Source organism: Scyliorhinus torazame, chromosome 2, assembly GCF_047496885.1.
Source record: "Scyliorhinus torazame isolate Kashiwa2021f chromosome 2, sScyTor2.1, whole genome shotgun sequence".
NCBI classification, from domain to species: Eukaryota; Metazoa; Chordata; class Chondrichthyes; order Carcharhiniformes; family Scyliorhinidae; genus Scyliorhinus; species Scyliorhinus torazame.
In genome coordinates this window covers 67076733-67098235 of record NC_092708.1, presented here as the reverse complement: position 1 = coordinate 67098235, position 21503 = coordinate 67076733, and the positions used below count along the sequence as shown (strand labels likewise).

Below are 21503 nucleotides of genomic sequence, written 5' to 3'. Positions count from 1 at the left end.
TATGCATGCAGTTAGTACACACTTCCGAAATTCAGTGATTTGTCCAATATGGAGTTCACTCCTGTAGTTTATGTTTGATCTGTGAATAATTCTCAAGAATAGGGCCCTTTATATTCCCTTCGATGAACTTGGGATACTGGCCATTACGTGGGTCAGTTGCCTATCTAAACCGGGCCCAGGTGGAATCTGCAAGATTGTCCTGAGGCATCTTTCGGTGCAACAATTGTAACTCCAAGCTGAATAGCACCAGGGTCGTCAGATTTCTGTACCTTCTGAACCACAGTGTATCTCCAACCCGTATGTGATGGACAAATGACCACACAAACAAGCTGCATGCAATAACACTGGTTCAATACACACACAGAGTTAATATTAGTCAATCACATACACGTACAGCTTGGACTCCAATCTAACACACATGAAAGACCAACTTAATATCCAGACTGGCATGTGCAGAGTAGATATGGCCTCACCCGTAATCCATCACCTGGCAGTGTTGGATGTCTGTCGCTGGTTGGCTGTGTCCCCGGCTCTGGTCCATCTGTGGATGGTGTGGATGGTGCCCTCCTTGTCTGGTGCAGGTATCACCATTGCTGCCGTCGGTGGTCGGTTGAGCGGGTGGTGGACTGTACAGCATCTTTTATGCCTTGCAGGTTTCCTGTGCTTTTGGGCAGTCCCATGTGGCTGTCCAATAGATTGATCAGGCCTCGATCACGCTGATCGATCTCAACCAATTGGTGGTGGACACCTCGATGGTGGCGCGGGTCCCAGTTGGCCATGGCCATTAGTATCCGAGGCATGTAGGCCTTCCCAAATAAGGAAATCGACGGCACCAAGTCTGCCACATATTGTTACTTTCTACTTGGGGCCCATTGTCCCGGGATGGCCTTTAAAGTAAAAAACTCACCACTATTCTTAGAATTCCCCCTATACCAAAAAAGGGTCAAGATATTCTAAATGGTGAACAGGGATTCTCACTCTCTGACTCCTATGTAGACTTAGATGGGTGCTGTTCGGGTCAAACTAGTGTTTCAAGTTATCCCCCGGCATAACCCATATCTTCATAGAAGACTTTTGTCTACTTACCATTTAGTAGCATCGATGCTGGGTCCCGCATTGCTAAGTAAGTAAAGTAGGCTTTGTAATAACCACTTTAAGTGATTTTATTATTATTTATTCTTCTAAAAGATAAAATCACTGTCTTTACAGAAAAGTAAAAAGATCTTTCTTCTGAATTCTCCTGGTTGGCTGATCAGACCTTCCTGGGCCTCCTTGACAATCTCTCTTCTTTAGCTGTAGGTTTTCTCCCGGTTGTTTTGTGGTTCTGCTCGGTTTTCGTGTTCAGTCCTTCCCATGACCGAGATCACTCCGCAAGCTGAGAGTGAGAGTGAGTGCCTGGCTGAGAGCGATTCAGGATATATATCACCCTTCTAACAGCCTTGCTGATTACATGACATTATTTTAAAGTATTGTCTTCTGCTTCTTAACGCAATACTTTTTTGTCCATTTGATTCTACATCTAGTTTCTGTAATGTCTAACATGAGAATGCCTTCATGTTAACCTTGACCTTAGTTTGTCAGATCACTGGCAGGGAGGCTTCCTGCTAATTATTCTGTGGCATTCCAGCCTTTCACTCCCTTATCTTTTTTAAGCATTGTATTTTCTTGTATTCCTAAAAGTTTCAAGTTATATTCTTCCCTTTTTACAATTTTACAAAAAGGTGTTGACTGCTTTTTTGAAAAGAAGCAGTTAGCTGCGGTGAATTTTCCTGCATTAAAATCAACTGGTCTCTCCAGATTTCCACTTTTAACTGGTGTCATTAAGTTTCTATCATTCACAATTAAATTTTATTTCAAGTAATTCAAACTTAAGATTCTGGCAATTCCAATCAATTGCTTGCTGAACTAATTAACTTCTATTAAAGGGTAGAAAACTCATTCCCTTTATGTAACTTAAAACTTAATTCTATAAAAAATTCTCCGACTTGAACTAAAGGTATCAGGTTACAGCATGAGCTGCTTTGTTATCTCAAGGCCTGTGTGATAATGGCTGTCTGCATTCTAAAGAACCTTTGTCTGCAGTTAACCCTTCGAGGGCCTTCTGCTAAATCATTTTTTAGCATTTCATTACATTTACGTTTATAGGATCATTTCTGTTACTTTGCTTTTTCTCATGGTCCTTGAGTTTTATCATCAGACTTTCATGTTTCAAATGACATCTTTCACCTTTTTCTTAACACCCCCTCTTGGCATTTGAAACATAACCTAAATCCTCTTTAATTCTTTTACCCCTCCTAATCATTTCTTACTCTCTTATATCCCAGATCTGTATTGTCCATATTTTTATGTCCTGTTTAAAAATGATGTGCAAATTAATCCATTGCTCGTACCAGTGTCGACAGACATTTTATCCTTAATTCAATCACCGTGAACCATAGTGGCAGTTGTTCAGAAAGGTAACATAATAGCTATTTCCGCGTGTTCTACCACCTCCAAAACATTTGACCTCCTTGGGGTGGCAGCACCGTAGACGCTTCCTCGTGTCCCTTAGAAACATTACGCCACCCAGTCCATCAGAAACCAAAAAGGTCTTTTGTCTATCACTGGCAGTCTTGTGTCCCATTCTTTCTCCATCCAAATTGCTTTCCATTTTTCATTAGTATCGTGAATCACTATATCATGTACCACCCACTACTTCCCTTGCCTCATTACTTTAAAAGGTTCTATCGATCCTGCTTCTGGCCCTAACTTTCTCTCATTGACTTCTAACATTATTCTGAACCCTGTACGTCTGACACCCTTCGGACTACATGAGATGATAACTTTTTGCCATGTTTCCTTCAGATCCCTTTCTTCTGTTAACAATTCCCTTATAATATGAAGCGTATATTTGCCATGAAAACATTTGCTACATAACAAATCGAGAGTGGTTACAACACCGCCTCTATTACATATGCAGGTACATTTAATACATTCATCATTACGGGGTACAACGCAATCAAGTCCTCTCTTCATACTTCGAACCATCACCATGTCCTTTTCCAGACATATCTCGAATTCCCCCTGTTTTCAAATACAAAGCCAACAAAAAATAAGTCTCATCCTAACATATTGTTCATCTCTTAATTGCACGAGTAGCTCGCGTGTTATATCTTTAAACATTCTTAGCAATCATCACAATTTTAACAACAGTCAAAAATAATACAATAGTGACACACTCCTTTGTGGCTCTACTCGAGTGCTTTACAAAACTCCGCACTTGTTTAAAAAATATGCAAAATATCCATGGCGTGTTACATCATTGTTATTCGTGACATTGCGACCAGGTAAATTATTAACACACGCACTAAACTAACTATCAACATTATACTTTTATTTATTCATTGTTTACTCCCCTTTATTAAAATATTTACACAGTTTAGAAATATCCTTACCCCTTGTAATTACCAATCAATTTTTGGACCGTCGCACGCACCCTCATCAACATTCATACTGAAATTATCTGGCTGGTCCACATTATACTTGCCAACTGTCTGAAGCCTTATCCGACCCTGTCGGATTTTGTTTTGCTGCAATTGTCTAGAAACTTATCAACTTTTATTCACAGACCGCATGCTGTATTTATCATGACTTATAGCCTAACATCATTCAATTCTATTCAGACCCCAACCCAATTGCTTTCTGCATACTCATTTGTCATACCTTTTGATTAAGTTTAAATCAAACCTCCTCCATTGCCCCAATAATCTATATGGATCCAGCATTCCTCCCTAATCAATAAGACACCTCCCCAAGCCAAACTACTCTAGCTCCCTCTCGTTAGTAAGCAATAAACATAGTGATACTTTCCACCTTTCTCCCTGTCTACTATGTCACAGTCTTTAATAACATACATGACATTTCTTCCTTAACAGCAATTACAGCTCTTCAATGCAATATTGTTAGCTGCATTGGGTATAATATAAAAAGTTGGTTATAAAAAGAAAGTTTTGATACAAAGTTCCCGCTGTGCCATCAAGCTTCTATTGCTAAATTATTTATTTATTATTTTTATTTTTATTTATTTATTTTTTAAGCTATTTTCATCAAGCATGTGTGGGTTCCTCGTCAGTCGCCGCTATCCGCCGAGACCCTTAATAAATCCACTGTGTAGCATGTGTCCCGTGGAGACTGCAGATCATCCATCTGCTGACATCAAGGACACATGTCCAGTGATGTGTGACCGGATATTTCACTGCTAGGTGATCATTTGATATTTCGGTTTATCTCTAACCCGTAAAGTTTTCCTTCAGGCTTTGTCATTTAATTCTCTTAGATATGTAGCCAGTTTTATCTTTTTTATTTCTTTCTGCCGAGCGACTTTTTTGCAACATTTGCAACATAAGTTTTGACATAATTTTAAAATTCCCAATTTCCACAGCAATGCTGCGATAATTACTCCTCCTGCTATTGATACAAGCAAGTACCAATTGTTCAGAATCCAGACTAACATAGTCCAAAACCATTTTAATTGACTTGCTATAATTTTAATTGCTGTTTTAACTGTTTCCTTAATTTTTAAACCGACATCTACCAAATCGTTTCCCAAATTGCTCCAGCTGGGGTAGTATGGGAGGTGTTCTATCCCAGATACGCAAGTGTTAATTGTTTTATTTGGGCTTGTCCTATTCCAAGTTCCTCCCTTACACCATTTTTCTTCCTTGAAATCTTTCCATCGTTCCATTAACATTTAGTTGTCATCTACCTGACACACTATTCCTGACCCTAAGGCTCCATCCAAATACCAAGTGGCTATCCCATCTTCCTTTTTGCTCGACCCATATCTGGTTGTTAATTGTTTCATCAGATTTGGCCCTGTTTCAGGGTGTTTTTTTTTAAACATACTGGTTTTGTCTGACTACTGTCTTTCATCCTTATCATATCTCCCAATCTACATCGTTCAAATTCAATCTAAGAACAAAGAACAAGAACAAAGAAATGTACAGCACAGGAACAGGCCCTTGGGCCCTCCACGTCCGTGCCGACCATGCTGCCTGACTAAACTACAATCTTCTACACTTCCTGGGTCCGTATCCCTCTATTCCCATCCTATTCATGTATTTGTTAAGATGCCCCTTACATGTCACGATCGTCCTGGTTCCACCACCTCCTCCGGTAGTGAGTTCCAGGCACCCACTACCCTCTGAGTAAAATACTTGCCTCGTACATCTACTCGAAACCTTGCCCCTCTCACCTTAAAGCTATGCCCCCTAGTAATTGACCCCTCTACCCTGGGGAAAAGCCTCTGACTATCCACTCTGTCTATGCCCCTCATAATTTTGTAGACCTCTATCAGGTCGCCCCTCAACCTCCGTCGTTCCAGTGAGAACAAACCGAGTTTTTTCAACCGCTCCTCATAGCTAATGCCCTCCATACCAGGCAACATTCTGGTAAATCTCTTCTGCACCCTCTCTAAAGCCTCCACATCCTTCTGGTAGTATGGCAAACAGAATTGAACACTATACTACAAGTGTGGCCCAACTAAGGTTCGAATCAGCTGCAACATGTCTTGCGAATTCTTATACTCAATGCCCCGGCCAATGAAGGCAAGCATGCCGTATGCCTTCTTGACTACCTTCTCCACCTGTGTTGCCCCTTTCAGTGACCTGTGGACCTGTACTCCTCGATCTCTCTGACTTTCAATACTCTTGAGGGTTCTACCATTCACTGTATAATCCCTACCTGCATTAGACCTTCCAAAATGCATCACCTCACATTTGTCCGGATTAAACTCCGTCTGCCATCTCTCCGCCCAAGTCTCCAAACAATCTAAATCCTGCTGTATCCTCTGACAGTCCTCATCGCTATCCGCAGTTCCACTAACCTTTGTGTCGTCTGCAAACTTACTAATCAGACCAGTTACATTTTCCTCCAAATCATTTATATATACTACAAACAGCAAAGGTCCCAGCACTGATCCCTGCGGAACACCACTGTTCACAGCCCTCCAATTAGAAAAGCATCCTTCCATTGCTACTCTCTGCCTTCTATGACCTAGCCAGTTCTGTATCCACCTTGCCAGCTCACCCCTGATCCTGTGTGACGTCACCTTCTGTACTAGTCTACCATGAGGGACCTTGTCAAAGGCCTTACTGAAGTCCATATAGACAACATTCACTGCCCTACCTGCAGCAATCATCTTTGTGACCTCCTCGAAAAACTCTATCAAGTTAGTGAGACACGACCTCCCCTTCACAAAATCATGCTGCCTCTCACTAATACGTCCATTTGCTTCCAAATGGGAGTAGATCCTGTCTCGAAGAATTCTCTCCAGTAATTTCCCTACCACTGAAGTAAGGCTCACCGGCCTGTAGTTCCCTGGATTATCCTTGCTACCCTTCTTAAACAGAGGAACAACATTAGCTATTCTCCAGTCCTCCGGGACATCCCCTGAAGACAGTGAGGAGCCAAAGATTTCTGTCAAGGCCTCAGCAATTTCCTCTCCAGCCTCCTTCAGTATTCTGGGGTAGATCCCATCAGGCCCTGTGGACTTATCTACCTTAATATTTTTTAAGACGCCCGACACCTCGTCTTTTTGGATCTCAATGTGACCCAGGCTATCTACACACCCTTCTCCAGACTCAACATCTACCAATTCCTTCTCTTTGGTGATTACTGATGCAAAGTATTCATTTAGTACCTCGCCCATTTCCTCTGGCTCCACACATAGATTCCCTTGCCTATCCTTCAGTGGGCCAACCCTTTCCCTGGCTACCCTCTTGCTTTTTATGTACGTGTAAAAAGCCTTGGGATTTTCCGTAACCCTATTTGCCAATGACCTTTTGTGACCCCTTCTAGCCCTCCTGAGTCCATACTTAAGTTCCTTCCTACTTTCCTTATATTCCACACTGGCTTCGTCTGTTCCCAGCCTTTTAGCCCTGACAAATACCTCCTTTTTCTTTTTGACGAGGCCTACAATATCTCTCGTTATCCAAGGTTCCCGAAAATTGCCGTATTTATCCTACTTCCTCACAGGAACGTGCCGTTCCTGAATTCCTTTCAACTGACACTTGAAAGCCTCCCACATGTCAGATGTTGATTTGACCTCAAACATCTGCCCCCAATCTAGGTTCTTCAGTTCCCGCCTAATATAGTTGTAATTAGCCTTCCCCCAATATAGCACATTCACCCTAGGACCACTCTTATCCTTGTCCACCAGCACTTTAAAACTTACTGAATTGTGGTCACTGTTCCCGAAATGCTCCCCTACTGAAACTTCTACCACCTGGCTGGGCTCATTCCCCAATACCAGGTCCAGTACCACCCCTTCCCTAGTTGGACTGTCTACATATTGTTTTAAGAAGCCCTCCTGGATCCTCCTTACAAACTCTGCCCCGTCTAAGCCCCTGGCACTAAGTGAGTCCCAGTCAATATTGGGGAAGTTGAAGTCTCCCATCACCACAACCCTGTTGTTTTTACTCTTTTCCAAAATCTGTCTACCTATCTGCTCCTCTATCTCCCGCTGGCTGTTGGGAGGCCTGTAGTAAACCCCCAACATTGTGACTGCACCCTTCTTATTCCTAATCTCTACCCATATAGCCTCACTGCCCTCTGAGGTGTCCTCCCGTAGTACAGCAGTGATATCCTCCCTAACCAGTAGCGCAACTCCGTCACCCCTTTTACATACCCCTCTATCCCACCTGAAACATCTAAATCCTGGAACGTTTAGCTGCCAATCCTGCCCTTCCCTCAACCAGGTCTCTGTAATGGCAACAACATCATAGTTCCAAGTACTAATCCAAGCACTAAGTTCATCTGCCTTACCCGTAATACTTCTTGCATTAAAACATATGCACTTCAGGCCACCAGACCCGCTGTGTTCAGCAATTTCTCCCTGTCTGCTCTGCCTCAGAGCCACACTGTCCCTATTCCCAATTCTCCCTCAATGCTCTCATCTTCTGCCCCATTGCTCCCGTGCCCACCCCCCTGCCATACTAGTTTAAACCCCCCCGTGTGACACTAACAAACATCGCGGTCAGGATATTTATGCCTCTCCAGTTTAGATGCAACCCGTCCTTCTTATATAGGCCACACCTGCCCCGGAAGAGCTCCCAGTGGTCCAGATAACGGAAACCCTCCCTCCTACACCAGCTGTTTAGCCACGTGTTTAGCTGCTCTATCTTCCTATTTCTAGCCTCACTGGCATGTGGCACAGGGAGTATTCCCGAGATTACAACCATAGAGGTGCTGTCTTTTAACTTTCTGCCTAGCTCCCTGAACTCCTGCTGCAGGACCTCATGCCCCTTCCTGCCTATGTCGTTAGTACCAATATGTACAATGACCTCTGCCTGTTTGCCCTCCCCCTTCAGGATGCCCTCTACCCATTCGGAGACATCCTGGACCCTGGCACCAGGGAGGCAACATACCATCCTGGAGCCTCTTTCACGTCCACAGAAGTGCCTATCTGTGCCCCTGACTATAGAGTCCTCTATTACTATTGCTCTTCTGCGCTTTGATCCTCCCTTCTGAACATCAGAGCCAGCCCTGGTGTCACTGCTCTGGCTGCTGCTGTTTTCCCCTGATAGGCTATCCCCCCCCCGACAGTATCCAAAGGTATACCTGTTCGAGAGGGGGACAACCACAGGGGATTCCTGCACTGACTGTCTGCCCTTTCTGGTGGTCACCCATTTCTCTGCCTGCACCTTGGGTGTGACCACATTTATATAACTGCTATCTATGACACTTTCCGTCACCTGCATGCTCCTAAGTGCATCCAATTGCTGCTCCAACCGAACCATGTGGTCTGTGAGGAGCTCAGTTGGGTGCACTTTCTGCAGATGAAGCCATCCGGGATGCTGGAAGCTTCCCGGACCTGCCACATCTCACAGTCAGAGCACTGCACCCCTCTAACTGACATTGCGTCAATTAATTCGTAAATTAAAGTTAAAAGTTTTTTTTTAAATTTAAAAAGTTACTGTTAACTATCTGTTTCCTAGCACTAGATTTCTACTATAAATGTGAAAGCTAAATATAGTACTCTCCGATCTCTGGCTTAGATACCCCTCTAAATTATAATTAAGTAATTATGTTTAATTAGTTACCAATGCCTAATTTTTAAAATTTAGTGTAGATTCCCAACCAGCCACTCAGGTCACAGCTTTTCTGTGATGTCACTTCAGGCCTCAGGTGACTGCCAGATAACTGCCTCTCAGCAATTAGGGTGGGGGCAGCTTCAGCCAATCAGACACTAATCTACACTGCACTTTTAACTGAAAAACAACAGAATTAGATTTATCACTTATCTTTCCTGGTTACCTCCTGCACCAAATTACCAAGTTTCAAATTCTCACTCTGTCTGTGTCTCACTCGCTCAGGCTGTGTCTCTTTGACCTGCGCAATGCTTACTGAGTGCGCTTTCTGTCTGTCTTTCATACAGACTTTAGGATGACTTACACTACTTAAACTTCAAAGAGAAGAATACAATGTGTACCTTTGTGCCCCTAAACAGGCCTCAGGTGACGGCCAGATAACTGCCTCTCAGCAATTAGGGTGGGGGCAGCTTCAGCCAATCAGACACTAATCTACACTGCACTTTTAACTGAAAAACAACAGAATTAGATTTATCACTTTTCCTCGTTACCTCACTGCACTGAATTACCAAGTTTCAAATTCTCACTCTGTCTGTGTCTCAATCACTCAGGCTGTGTCTCTTTGACCTGCGCAACCTTCTTAGGTCCCCTCCATTTACTGAATCTTCCGACAAATTTATCTCCTTTTTTGGTTTTTACCCAAGGGATTGGAACAACAGCCCTATGTCCTGTGTCCACTACCCTTGATGCAATTTTAATTTCTCTGTTCCAGTGGCATCTCCCTCTTGATAGACTCCCTCTTAATGGTGTCGCTATTTTTCATGAATTTTTGATAAAGAAATCACCAAACCATTTTGCTAATATCAATGTATATTCAGGTGTCCATGTTGTTGGTTTTTCTAATATTTTATTCAGTTCTCCTTCAGTAAATCCAATAAATGTATAGGCTTTGCCTATACTTCCTTCATAGGCCTCAAGTTGACTAAATCCTCCTGCTACTCTTTGTCTCACTAGATACCTTTCCATTCTTCCTTCGTGTAACTGCTCAGTACAGTTGTATCTTCTTTCAGAAGCATCGCAAGTCGTTGCTCTTTCTGAGAGACTACCAGCGACACATTGTTCTTTACATGGACCTAATATCCATTCCCCTTCAGCATCTTCTGAGTGGGTGACCAAACCCTTCCATCCGTTAGTAACATTGTCTACCATGCCATAATTCCATTATTTTTCTCATCATGCCTTTTTCTATCTCCTTAACATTATCCATGTCCACGTTCCATCCTTCACTATAAAATATTCCTAATTTACTTACTTTTAGTTCCCCTCCTCTCATACCAATAATTCCTTCTATACTCGCTGTTTGCCCGGAAGTTTTTTGCTCCCAATCTATAGCTAACCCCCATTCCTCTCTATAATGTACCCATGGAAAGGAAGTGTTCAGTGCTCTTTTTACTTTGATCTTATCCTCTGGTCTGATTACCAGCCACACCGGTCCTCTTGTTAACATGGGAGTACAGGCGGTGCCATGTAATCCATTCCTCCACTTTAAATCTGTCCACCAGGTTTTCATCTGGTTATCTGAATTTTTATTATTATTATTATTGTTATTGTTATTATTAGGATTAGGACTATCCAAGCCAATGTGTGTTGTGACTTCCTCTTCGCTTATTGCTTCATCACATGTCCCTCTATCTATTAACGTTACATTCCTGGTTATAGTGACTTTGTTCCGGCCTTCTAATCTGTCCATTATTTCCTTCACCCAAATCTGCTCTGCACCTGTCTTTACTTTAGTTAACTCAATACTTCCTTCATTCACACATACATCACGAATGTGAGACTAGTTTTTAATTCACATAAAGTTCCTTTTATTGGTCGTTTCTGGCATTTCTTCCATCTATTTTGTTTCATTCTCCTACTTGACATTTTGTTTTGTAACATATTTCCTTTCTTAACTTACCCTTTCTCAGGGTCCCATTGAGTATCATTAGTTTTCCCCGAATACTGTCTAAAAATCTTTAATCTGTCTGATAGGTTTAGTATGTATCCCAGGCTGCTTGTAAGCGCTCCCCACATTCTACTGAACATGTTGTTACTGACACTGTTGCTTGATTCTAACATACTGCTGTTGAGCCCTATCTCTTGGATGTCTTGGAAATTAATGACTTTTTCCATTATATTTAAACATTTGTTTATTCTTATTTTTATATGATTGAATCTGGTGTCTATTTTTCCATACCCCATTACTTCGCTTGATTTTACTATGGTGATTAGCCATACTAATATCCCCAAACTAATTATTGTAACCCCCATTAATATTGTTGCCTCCCCATTTTAACCAATCAAGCCTGCTCCTAATCCTAGCTTGTTCCATTCCTTCTTCAAGCTTGATCTTTATTTTTCTCTTGGGTGTAGTCCTCTTTCTTCGTCCAAACAAATGAATCTGTATTATTTCTTCCATCTGCAAAATCAAACGAACAGGTCAAGGTTGGAGAGGGCTCTATTCTTTAATTTGTATCTTTCTATTCTTGTTTGGATATTCCAGAAGTGCCCTCTCCAGGACTTCCGGACTTCCTTTGCCCCCATTTCTTTCTTTATTCTTTTTTAACTGGTTTGTATTTCTGCTCATTTATTTACATCATACAATTAAGACATGTTAAGCCTCCTCCTTCTATCATTGCACCCCTGAGTGAGATTCAAAGAATCTCAAACTCTGCCTCTTTTGCTTTCTCAGTGGTCCAATCAGGCTGGAACTTACCCTGATACATTTTGGGTATTGCTACTGCTTTTCCTTCAATTTCTTTATTTCTGATTACGACAGGATTTTTATGAAAGGTAAGTTCTGAACATGACATTTTTACTTTATCATCTGTCCTATCTATGCTGCTGACAGGTTTCAATTCACTGACATCCCACTCTACTTCATCACATAACACTAGTAAGTGCAATAATCCCCTGACACTCATAACATAGAACATAGAACGATACAGCGCAGTACAGGCCCTTCGGCCCACGATGTTGCACCGAAACAAAAGCCATCTAACCTACACTATGCCATTATCATCCATATGTTTATCCAATAAACTTTTAAATGCCCTCAATGTTGGCGAGTTCACTACTGTTGCAGGTAGGGCATTCCACGGCCTCACTACTCTTTGCGTAAAGAACCTACCTCTGACCTCTGTCCTATATCTATTACCCCTCAGTTCAAAGCTATGTCCCCTCGTGCCAACCATTTCCATCAGCAGGAGAAGGCTCTCACTGTCCACCCTATCTAACCCCCTGATCATTTTGTATGCCTCTATTAAGTCTTCTCTTAACCTTCTTCTCTCAAACGAAAACAACCTCAAGTCCATCAGCCTTTCCTCATAAGATTTTCCCTCCATACCAGGCAAAATCCTGGTGAATCTCCTCTGCACCCGCTCCAAAGCCTCCACGTCCTTCCTATAATGCGGTGACCAGAACTGTACGCAATACACCAAATGCGGCCATACCAGAGTTTTGTACAGCTGCAACATGACCTCCTGACTCCGGAACTCAATCCCTCTACCAATAAAGGCCAACACTCCATAGGCCTTCTTCACAACCCTATCAACCTGGATGGCAACTTTCAGGGATCTATCTACATGGACACCTAGATCCCTCTGCTCATCCACACTTCCAAGAACTTTACCATTAGCCAAATATTCCGCATTCCTGTTATTCCTTCTAAAGTGAATCACCTCACACTTCTCTACATTAAACTCCATTTGCCACCTCTCAGCCCAGCTCTGCAGCTTATCTATGCCCCTCTGTAACCTGCTACATCCTTCCACACTGTCGACAACACCACTGACTTTAGTGTCATCTGCAAATTTACTCACCCACCCTTCTGCGCCTTCCTCTAGGTCATGGATAAAAATGACAAACAGCAACGGCCCCAGAACAGATCCTTGTGGTACGCCACTTGTAACTGAACTCCATTCTGAACATTTCCCATCAACCACCACCCTCTGTCTTCTTTCAGCTAGCCAATTTCTGATCCACATCTCTAAATCACCCTCAATCCCCAGCCTCCGTATTTTCTGCAATAGCCTACCATGGGGAACCTTATCAAACGCTTTGCTAAAATCCATATACACCACATCAACTGCTCTACCCTCGTCTACCTGTTCAGTCGCCTTCTCAAAGAACTCGATAAGGTTTGTGAGGCATGACCTACCCTTCACAAAGCCATGCTGACTATCCCTGATCATATTATTCCTATCTAGATGATTATAAATCTTGTCTCTTATAATCCCCTCCAAGACTTTACCCACTACAGACATGAGGCTCACCGGTCTATAGTTGCCGGGGTTGTCTCTGCTCCCCTTTTTGAACAAAGGGATCACATTTGCTATCCTCCAGTCCTCTGGCACTATTCCTGTAGCCAATGATGACATAAAAATCAAAGCCAAAGGTCCAGCAATCTCTTCCCTGGCCTCCCAGAGAATCCTAGGATAAATCCCATCAGGTCCCGGGGACTTATCTATTTTCAGCCTGTCCAGAATTGCCAACACCTCTTCCCTACATACCTCCATGCCATCTATTCTAATAGCCTGGGTCTCAGCATTCTCCTCCACAACATTATATTTTTCCTGAGTGAATACTGATGAAAAATATTCATTTAGTATCTCGCCTATCTCTTCAGACTCCACACACAACTTCCCATCCCTGTCCTTGACTGGTCCTACTCTTTCCCTAGTCATTCGCTTATTCCTGACATACCTATAGAAAGCATTTGGGTTTTCCTTGATCCTACCTGCCAAATACTTCTCATGTCCCCTCCTTGCTCGTCTTAGCTCTCTCTTTAGATCCTTCCTCGCTACCTTGTAACTATCCATCGCCCCAACTGAAACTTCACACCTCATCTTCACATAGGCCTCCTTCTTCCTCTTAACAAGAGATTCCACTTCTTTGGTAAACCACGGTTCCCTCGCTCTACGCCTTCCTCCCTCCCTGACCGGTACATACTTATCAAGAACACGCAGTAGCTGATCCTTGAACAAGCTCCACTTATCCAGTGTGCCCAACACTTGCATCCTACTTCTCCACCTTATCCCCCCCAAGTCACGTCTAATGGCATCATAATTGCCCTTCCCCCAGCTATAACTCTTGCCCTGCGGTGTATACTTATCCCTTTCCATCATTAACGTAAACGTCACCGAATTGTGGTCACTGTCCCCAAAGTGCTCTCCTACCTCCAAATCCAACACCTGGCCTGGTTCATTACCCAAAACCAAATCCAACGTGGCCTCGCCTCTTGTTGGCCTGTCAACATATTGTGTCAGGAAACCCTCCTGCACACACTGTACAAAAAACGACCCATCTAATGTACTTGAACTATATCCTTTCCAGTCAATATTTGGAAAGTTAAAGTCTCCCATAATAACTATCCTGTTACTTTTGCTCTTATCCAGGATCATCCTCGCCATCCTTTCCTCTACATCCCTAGAACTATTTGGAGGCCTATAGAAAACTCCCAACAGGGTGACCTCTCCTTTCCTGTTTCTAACCTCAGCCCATACTACCTCGGAAGATGAGTCCCCATCTAGCATCCTCTCCGCCACCGTAATACTGCTCTTGACTAGCAGCGCCACACCTCCCCCTCTTTTGCCTCCTTCTCTGAGCTTACTAAAACACCTAAACCCCGGAACCTGCAACATCCATTCCTGTCCCTGCTCTATCCATGTTTCCGAAATGGCCACAACATCGAAGTCCCAGGTACCAACCCATGCTGCCAGTTCCCCTACCTTATTTCGTATACTCCTGGCATTGAAGTAGACACACTTCAAACCACCTACCTGTACACTGGCCCCCTCCTGCGACGTCAAATCTGTGCTCCTGACCTCTATACTCTCATTCTCCCTTACCTAAAACTACAATCTAGGTTCCCATGCCCCTGCTGCATTAGTTTAAACCCCCCCAAAGAGCACTAACAAATCTCCCCCCCAGGATATTTGTGCCCCTCAGGTTCAGATGTAGACCATCCTGTCTGTAGAGGTCCCACCTTCCCCAGAAAGAGCCCCAGTTATCCAGAAATCTGAATCCCTCCCGCCTGCACCATCCCTGTAGCCACGTGTTTAATTGCTCTTTCTCCCTATTCCTCATCTCACTATCACGTGGCACGGGGAACAACCCAGAGATAACAACTCTGTTTGTTCTAGTTCTGAGCTTCCATCCTAGCTCCCTGAAAGCCTGCCTGACATCCTTGTCCCCTTTCCTACCTATGTCGTTAGTGCCAATGTGGACCACGACTTGGGGCTGCTCCCCCTCCCCTTAAGGACCCGGAAAACACGATCCGAGACATCACGTACCCTTGCAGCTGGGAGGTAACATACCAAACGTGAGTCTCTCACGCTACCACAAAATCTCCTATCTGTGCCCCTGACTATCGAGTCCCCAATTACTAATGCTCTGCTCCTCTCCCCCCTTCCCTTCTGAGCAACAGGGACAGACTCCGTGCCAGAGGCCCGTACCCCATGGCTTACCCCTGGTAAGTCGTCCCCCCCACAAGTATCCAAAGCGGTATACTTGTTTCTCAGGGGAACGACCGCAGGGGATCCCTGCACTGACTGCTTCTTCCCAGTCCCTCTTACAGTTACCCATCTATCTCCAATCTTTGGTGTAACTAATTCCCTGAAGCTGCTATCTATGACCCCCTCTGCCTCCCGAATGATCCGAAGTTCTTCCAACTCCAGCTCCAGTTCCCTAACTCGGTCTTGGAGGAGCTGGAGATGGCAGCACTTCCTGCAAGTAAAATCAGCAGGGACACTAACGGCATCCCTCACCTCAAACATCCTGCATAACCAAACATTCCTTTCCCTCTAAAGCCTCTCCATCGTCCAAGGTTTTTAATTTAGCCACAGAACCCCCTTCCCTTTCTCCAGGTCTATTTTGATTCATATATTTTCCAAATCCATATCCCGGGTCAATCATTAATTTAGTACAACATTCCTTTTTCCCTTGTCCGAGCGGTTTGGGGGTATGATCTATCCTGTGGCATGGCATCATTGCGGTGATGCAGTCTCTAAACACTGTTTGGCTAATTTTACGACCCCGGGTCATCCCAACATCGTTTAAACTATATTCTCCCTCACTAATTGGGACTATAAGTTTGTCACTTCTCCAGAATCCTGCACATCCTTTCACAATTATCTTGTTGTCAGCTAGGTTTTCTCTGCAGTCATTACAGTTTGTCATTATCATACCATCCCATACACAATTACATCTCCCAGGGTCAAAATCTATCTTGTGGTCACAAAGTTGAATCATTATTGTTGCCTGATATTTCACAAAACAATCGTGACAAAACTGAATTTCCCAAATTTCCCTGGGAACCGCAGCATTTCCCCATCGTTGTCGTTTTAAATGCAGTATCAAATCGCCTGAATACTCTGTATCTGCCATTCTCCTGGGCTTCATATGACTACTCCCTGTCCAAACTACTGGGCTACAAAACGTGCCACATCCCTGACAAGATGTTTCATTATGTGCACAATGAATCATTCTTCCATGGAGCAGGCAGAGAGGGGAGCGATTTTTTGGTAGGAAAGCTGAAGGTAAGCTGAATTTTTGTTTTTAACTAACTTTATTCGGAGTTGTTTTTCTTTCAGAGCAGCAGGAAACCGGAAGTCGGCCATGGGGAGTTCTGGGAAGGTTTGTAGTTTTCTTTAAAAGGCACTCACCTCCGAGGTTCAGACCTCATTCTTCCAGCGGAGCAGGCAGAGAGGAGAGCGATTTATTGGTAAGGAGAGCTGAAGGTAAGCTGAAGTTTTGTTTTTAACTTACTTTTTTCGGAGTTGATTTTGTTTCAGAGCAGCAAGAAACCGGAGGTAGGCCGTGAGGAGTTCTGGGAAGGTGTGTAGTTTTCTTTAAAAGGCATGTATGTGGTAGTCACCACTGTTGTATATATCACATATGAGATTTCATACGGTAAGGCTCCTGTACTACAGGTACGGGGGTAGATCCCTGCCTGCTGGCTCCACCCAGTAGGAAAAGTATAAATGTGTGTGCTCACCGAGCTGCAGCCATTTTGTCAGCAGCTGCTGGAGGCTACACATCTCTGCATAATAAAGCCTCGATTACATTCTACTCTTGTCTCGTCGTAATTGATAGCGCAAACTCACAAACGCGTCGACGACGGTAAAGGTTGATGGGCACAAGACATCATGCCTTCTTGACTCCGGGAGCACAGAGAGCTTCATCCACACCGATACGGTAAGGCGCTGCTTCCTCGCGGTACACCCCATTAATCAGAAAATCTCCCTGGCCTCCGGATCCCATTCCGTGGAGATCCGGGGGTACTGAAAATGAAATGAAATGAAATGAAAATCGCTTATTGTCACAAGTAGGCTTCAATGAAGTTACTATGAAAATCCCCTAGTCCCCACATTCCGGTGCCTGTTCGGGGAGGCTGGTAGGGGAATTGAACCGTGCTGCTGGCCTGCCTTGGTCTGCTTTCAAAGCCAGCGATATAGCCCTGTGCTAAATAGCGTGCACCACCACCCTCGCCATTCAGGGCATAGAGTTCAGCGACTTCCAGCTCTACGTCCTCCCCAACCTCTGCACTGCCTTGCTACTCGGCCTGGACTTCCAGTGCAACCTCCAAAGTCTAACTCTGAAACCAACGGTCGGTTGCCTTCATGTCAATAACACACAGCGGGGCAAGATCAAAAATGATAAAATCTTGAGGTGGAGGATCGAGGTCTCCACCTACAATTACGAGATTTTGTATCGCCCCGGTAAGCTCAACAACCCCCCCAATGCCCTATCCCGAGGTATATGTGCCAGCGCACAAGTGGACCGACTCTGGGCCCTACACGACGCTCTCTGTCAACAGGTGTCACCCGGTTCTTTCACTTCATAAAGGTCCGCAAACTGCCCTACTCCATTGAGGAGGTCAGGGCTATCACCAGAGACTGCCAGGTCTGCGCGGAGTGCAAACCGCACTTCTACCAGCCAGACCGCACGCATCTAGTGAAGGCCTCCCATCCCTTCGAACGCCTCAGCGTGGATTTCAAAGGGCCCCTCCCGTCCACCGACCGCAACACGTACTTCCTTAACGTGGTCGATGAATACTCCAGATTCCCCTTCGCCGTCCCATGCCCCGATATGACGTCTGCCACAGTCATCAAAGCACTCAACACCATCTTCGCCCTGTTCAGTTTCCCCGCCTACATCCACAGCGGCCGGTGATCCTCCTTTATGAGTGATGAGCTGCGTCAGTACCTGCTCAGCAAGGGCATTGCCTCGAGCAGGACGACCAGCTACAACCCGCGGGGAAACAGGCAGGTGGAGCGGGAGAATGGGACGGTCTGGAAGGCTGTCCAGCTGGCCCTACAGTCCAAAACTCTCCCGGTCTCCTGCTGGCAGGAGGTCCTCCCCGACACCCTTCACTCCATCCGATCGCTACTTTGCACTGCGACTAATGCAACCTCCCATGAATGTCTCCTTACCTTCCCCATATAGTCCACCTCTGGGGTTTCGCTCCCAATGTGGCTGGCAGCTCCAGGACCCATTCTCCTCCGCAAGCACGTGTGGCTCCACAAGGCGGTCCTGTTGGTCGAGAGGACGGCCGCCAAGACACAGTCTCCCTCTGGGACCTGGCACCAGATGGTTCCACTCCCCCCCCCCCCCCTCTGCCCCGGCGCCACCCTTCCTCCCCCCAGCGCGCCTCACCACAGCCTGCGCTCCAGGATGATCCGTCCTCCCCTTGGTCCCACCCGAGGATGAAGATAAGGTCCGCACGCTACCGGAGTCTCCGGCAGTGAGCCGACGCCTACATCGCCACCGGGACTGCAGTGCTCACAACGGAGGATCAAGGCACCCGATTGGCTGAATTTTCTGAACTTTCCCAAAATGTTAACCTTAAAATGCATGTAAATAGTTTTTCCACCACCCCCGCTGGACTCTTTTTTAACAGGGGGTGAATGTGGTAGTCACCACTGTTGTATATATCACATACGAGATATAATACTGTAAGGCTCCTATACTACAGGTACGATATAGATCCCTGCCTGCTGGCTCCGCCCAGTGGGCGGAGTATAAATATGTGTGCTCATCGAGCTGCAGCCATTTCGGCAGCAGCTGCAGGAGGCTACACAGCTCTGCTTAATAAAGCCTCGATTACATTCTACTCTTGTCTCGTCGTAATTGATAGTGCATCAAGGCACTCGCCTCTGAGGTTCAGACCTCATTCTTCCAGCAGAGCAGGCAGAGAGGGGAGCGATTTTTTGGTAGAGAGAGCTGAAGGTAAGCTGAATTTTTAACTTAAAGTGATAAACCACTGTATTGCATTGTGTTGCGTTGTTACATGCCTGGACTTGTCCTGGCTAGCTCCGCCTGTGCTCCTCCCCTCGGGCTCATGTATAAAGGTGGCTAGTCTCTGCCTCCAACCCAGTTCGGGTCCAGAGGCAGGAGGCTTGCTGTTTCGTGTATTAAAGCCTCAGTTACGTTCATCACTCGTCGTGTGTATATTGATGGTGTATCAATTTAATACACTAAACTTCTAAGATGAACTCATCACTCAAGCCTGATCGCCTGCAGCTGGACCCACAGGCAGCAGACGCCACAGAAACGTTCAAGCACTGGCTAAGCTGCTTCGAAGCGTACCTCGGATCATTCACCAAAGACTTCACAGACCTCCAGAAGAAGCAGATCCTCCACGCATGGGTGAGCCCGCAAGTCATTCTTCTCATCAGGGACGCCCCCTCGTATACGGAGGCAATAAGGCTGCTGAAGGGACAATATGTGAAGTCCATTAACGAGGTGTATGCTCGGCACCTCCTTGCCACAAGACGACAACGCCCTGGGGAATCACTCGCAGAATTCCTGCATGATTTGCGTGTACTCTGCCGGAACTGTGATTGCCGGGCGATATGGGCTACCCAGCACGCGGAGCTGCTGAACAGGGACGCTTATGTCGCAGGCATGAAATCAAACTATATCCGCCAGCGATTGCTAGAAGGGGGTACACTCTGCCTCCCAGAGACAGTGCAACTCTCCAACCCGCTGGAGGTGGGCTCCCAGAACATGGAGGCCTGTACCTCCGACCGCGCGGCACCCTCGTGCACCTCGTGGGCGCAGCCATCATCCGATCCGGGTGCGACACAAGCCTGCGCCGCGCAGCGGCACGCCAATGCCGGAGGCCCGAGGTGCTACTTTTGCGGCCAGGGTAATCGCCCCAGACAACGCTGCCCTGCACGGAACGCAACTTGCAATGGGTGTGGGAGGAAGGGCCACTTTGCAAAAGCCTGCCAGGCCCGATCTCCGCTTAAGAACTCTAGGCCCAGCAGCACTGCCTGCTGCCTGTCAGGGCCGCCCCCAGCTGTAGCGCCACCCGCAATGTGCGACCCATGGGCGCCGCCATCTTCATTTTCGGCCGCCACGTGCTACCCATGAGGGCCGCCATCTTTAACGCATCCTCACCCGCCACGTGCAACCCATGGGGGCCGCCAACTTGGACGCCATCGCCGATGCCTCCCACCATGCGCAACTCATGGGGTCCGCCATCTTTGGACCACTCCGCAGCCTCCCGGGAGCTACTGTATGCTGGCCGCCGCTACCTCCGACAGGCCTACCAACCGCCTTCCGAAGCTCGCCTCCATCACGCGCGCACCACCTCACGAAGTCCACGATGACCATCGGGATGAACGGGCACGAGACGGCCTGCCTTTTCGACTCCGGGAGCACAGACAGCTTCATTCACCCAGATACGGTAAGGCGCTCCTCCCTCCCAATCTTACCCGTGACCCAGAAAATCTCCCTGGCTTCCAGATCCCATGCAGTAGAAATCCGGGGGTACTGTGCCGCGACCCTTACGGTACAAGGCGTAGAGTACGCTAACTTCAAACTCTTCGTCCTTCCCCATCTCAGCGCTGCCCCAGTCAGACCATCAACCGGTACACGCAGCTCGATGCGTACCCCCTCCCCGCATATCTGACATGGTCAACCAGATTGCGCAGTATCGAGTCTTCTCCACAGTTGACTTGAAGTCCCGTACCACCAGCCCGGAGGACCACCAATACACTGCCTTCGAGGCAGATGGCCGCTTCTACCACTTCCTCAGGGTCCCCTTCGGTGTCACCAATGGGGTCTCGGTCTTCCAAAGAGAAATGGACCGAATGGTTGACCAGTACGGGCTGCGGGCCGCGTTCCCGTACTTAGACAATGTTACCATCTGCGGCCATGACCAGCAGGACAATGACGAGAACCTCCGGCACTTCCTAAACACTGCTAAACTCCTGAACATCACCTCTCATAAAGAAAAATGCGTTTTCCGCACAACCCGCCTAGCCATCCTCGGCTACATCGTGGAACATGGAGTCCTAGGGCTGAACCCGGCCGCATGCGACCCCTCCTGGAACTCCCCCTCCCCCACTGCCCCAATGCCCTGAAGAGATGCCTGGGGTTCTT

General features: G+C 46.1%; 1 protein-coding gene across 8 annotated transcripts in view; it reads right to left on the bottom strand.

Moving 5' to 3' along the window:
- The window catches only part of LOC140388240 (uncharacterized), a 75850-nt gene extending 73610 nt beyond the window's left edge, over positions 1-2240 (bottom strand). For 6 of the 8 annotated variants that reach the window (XR_011934130.1, XR_011934131.1, XR_011934129.1 and 3 more), the window contains exon 1: positions 1087-2240. Coding sequence is in view for 2 of the 8 variants with exons in the window: in XM_072472096.1 (XP_072328197.1) it covers positions 1087-1117 (31 nt within the window). In the remaining 6 variants the exon portion in view is untranslated. The other 2 variants (XR_011934124.1, XR_011934128.1) reach the window with 2 other exon arrangements.
- Positions 2241-21503: the final 19263 nt, after the last annotated feature.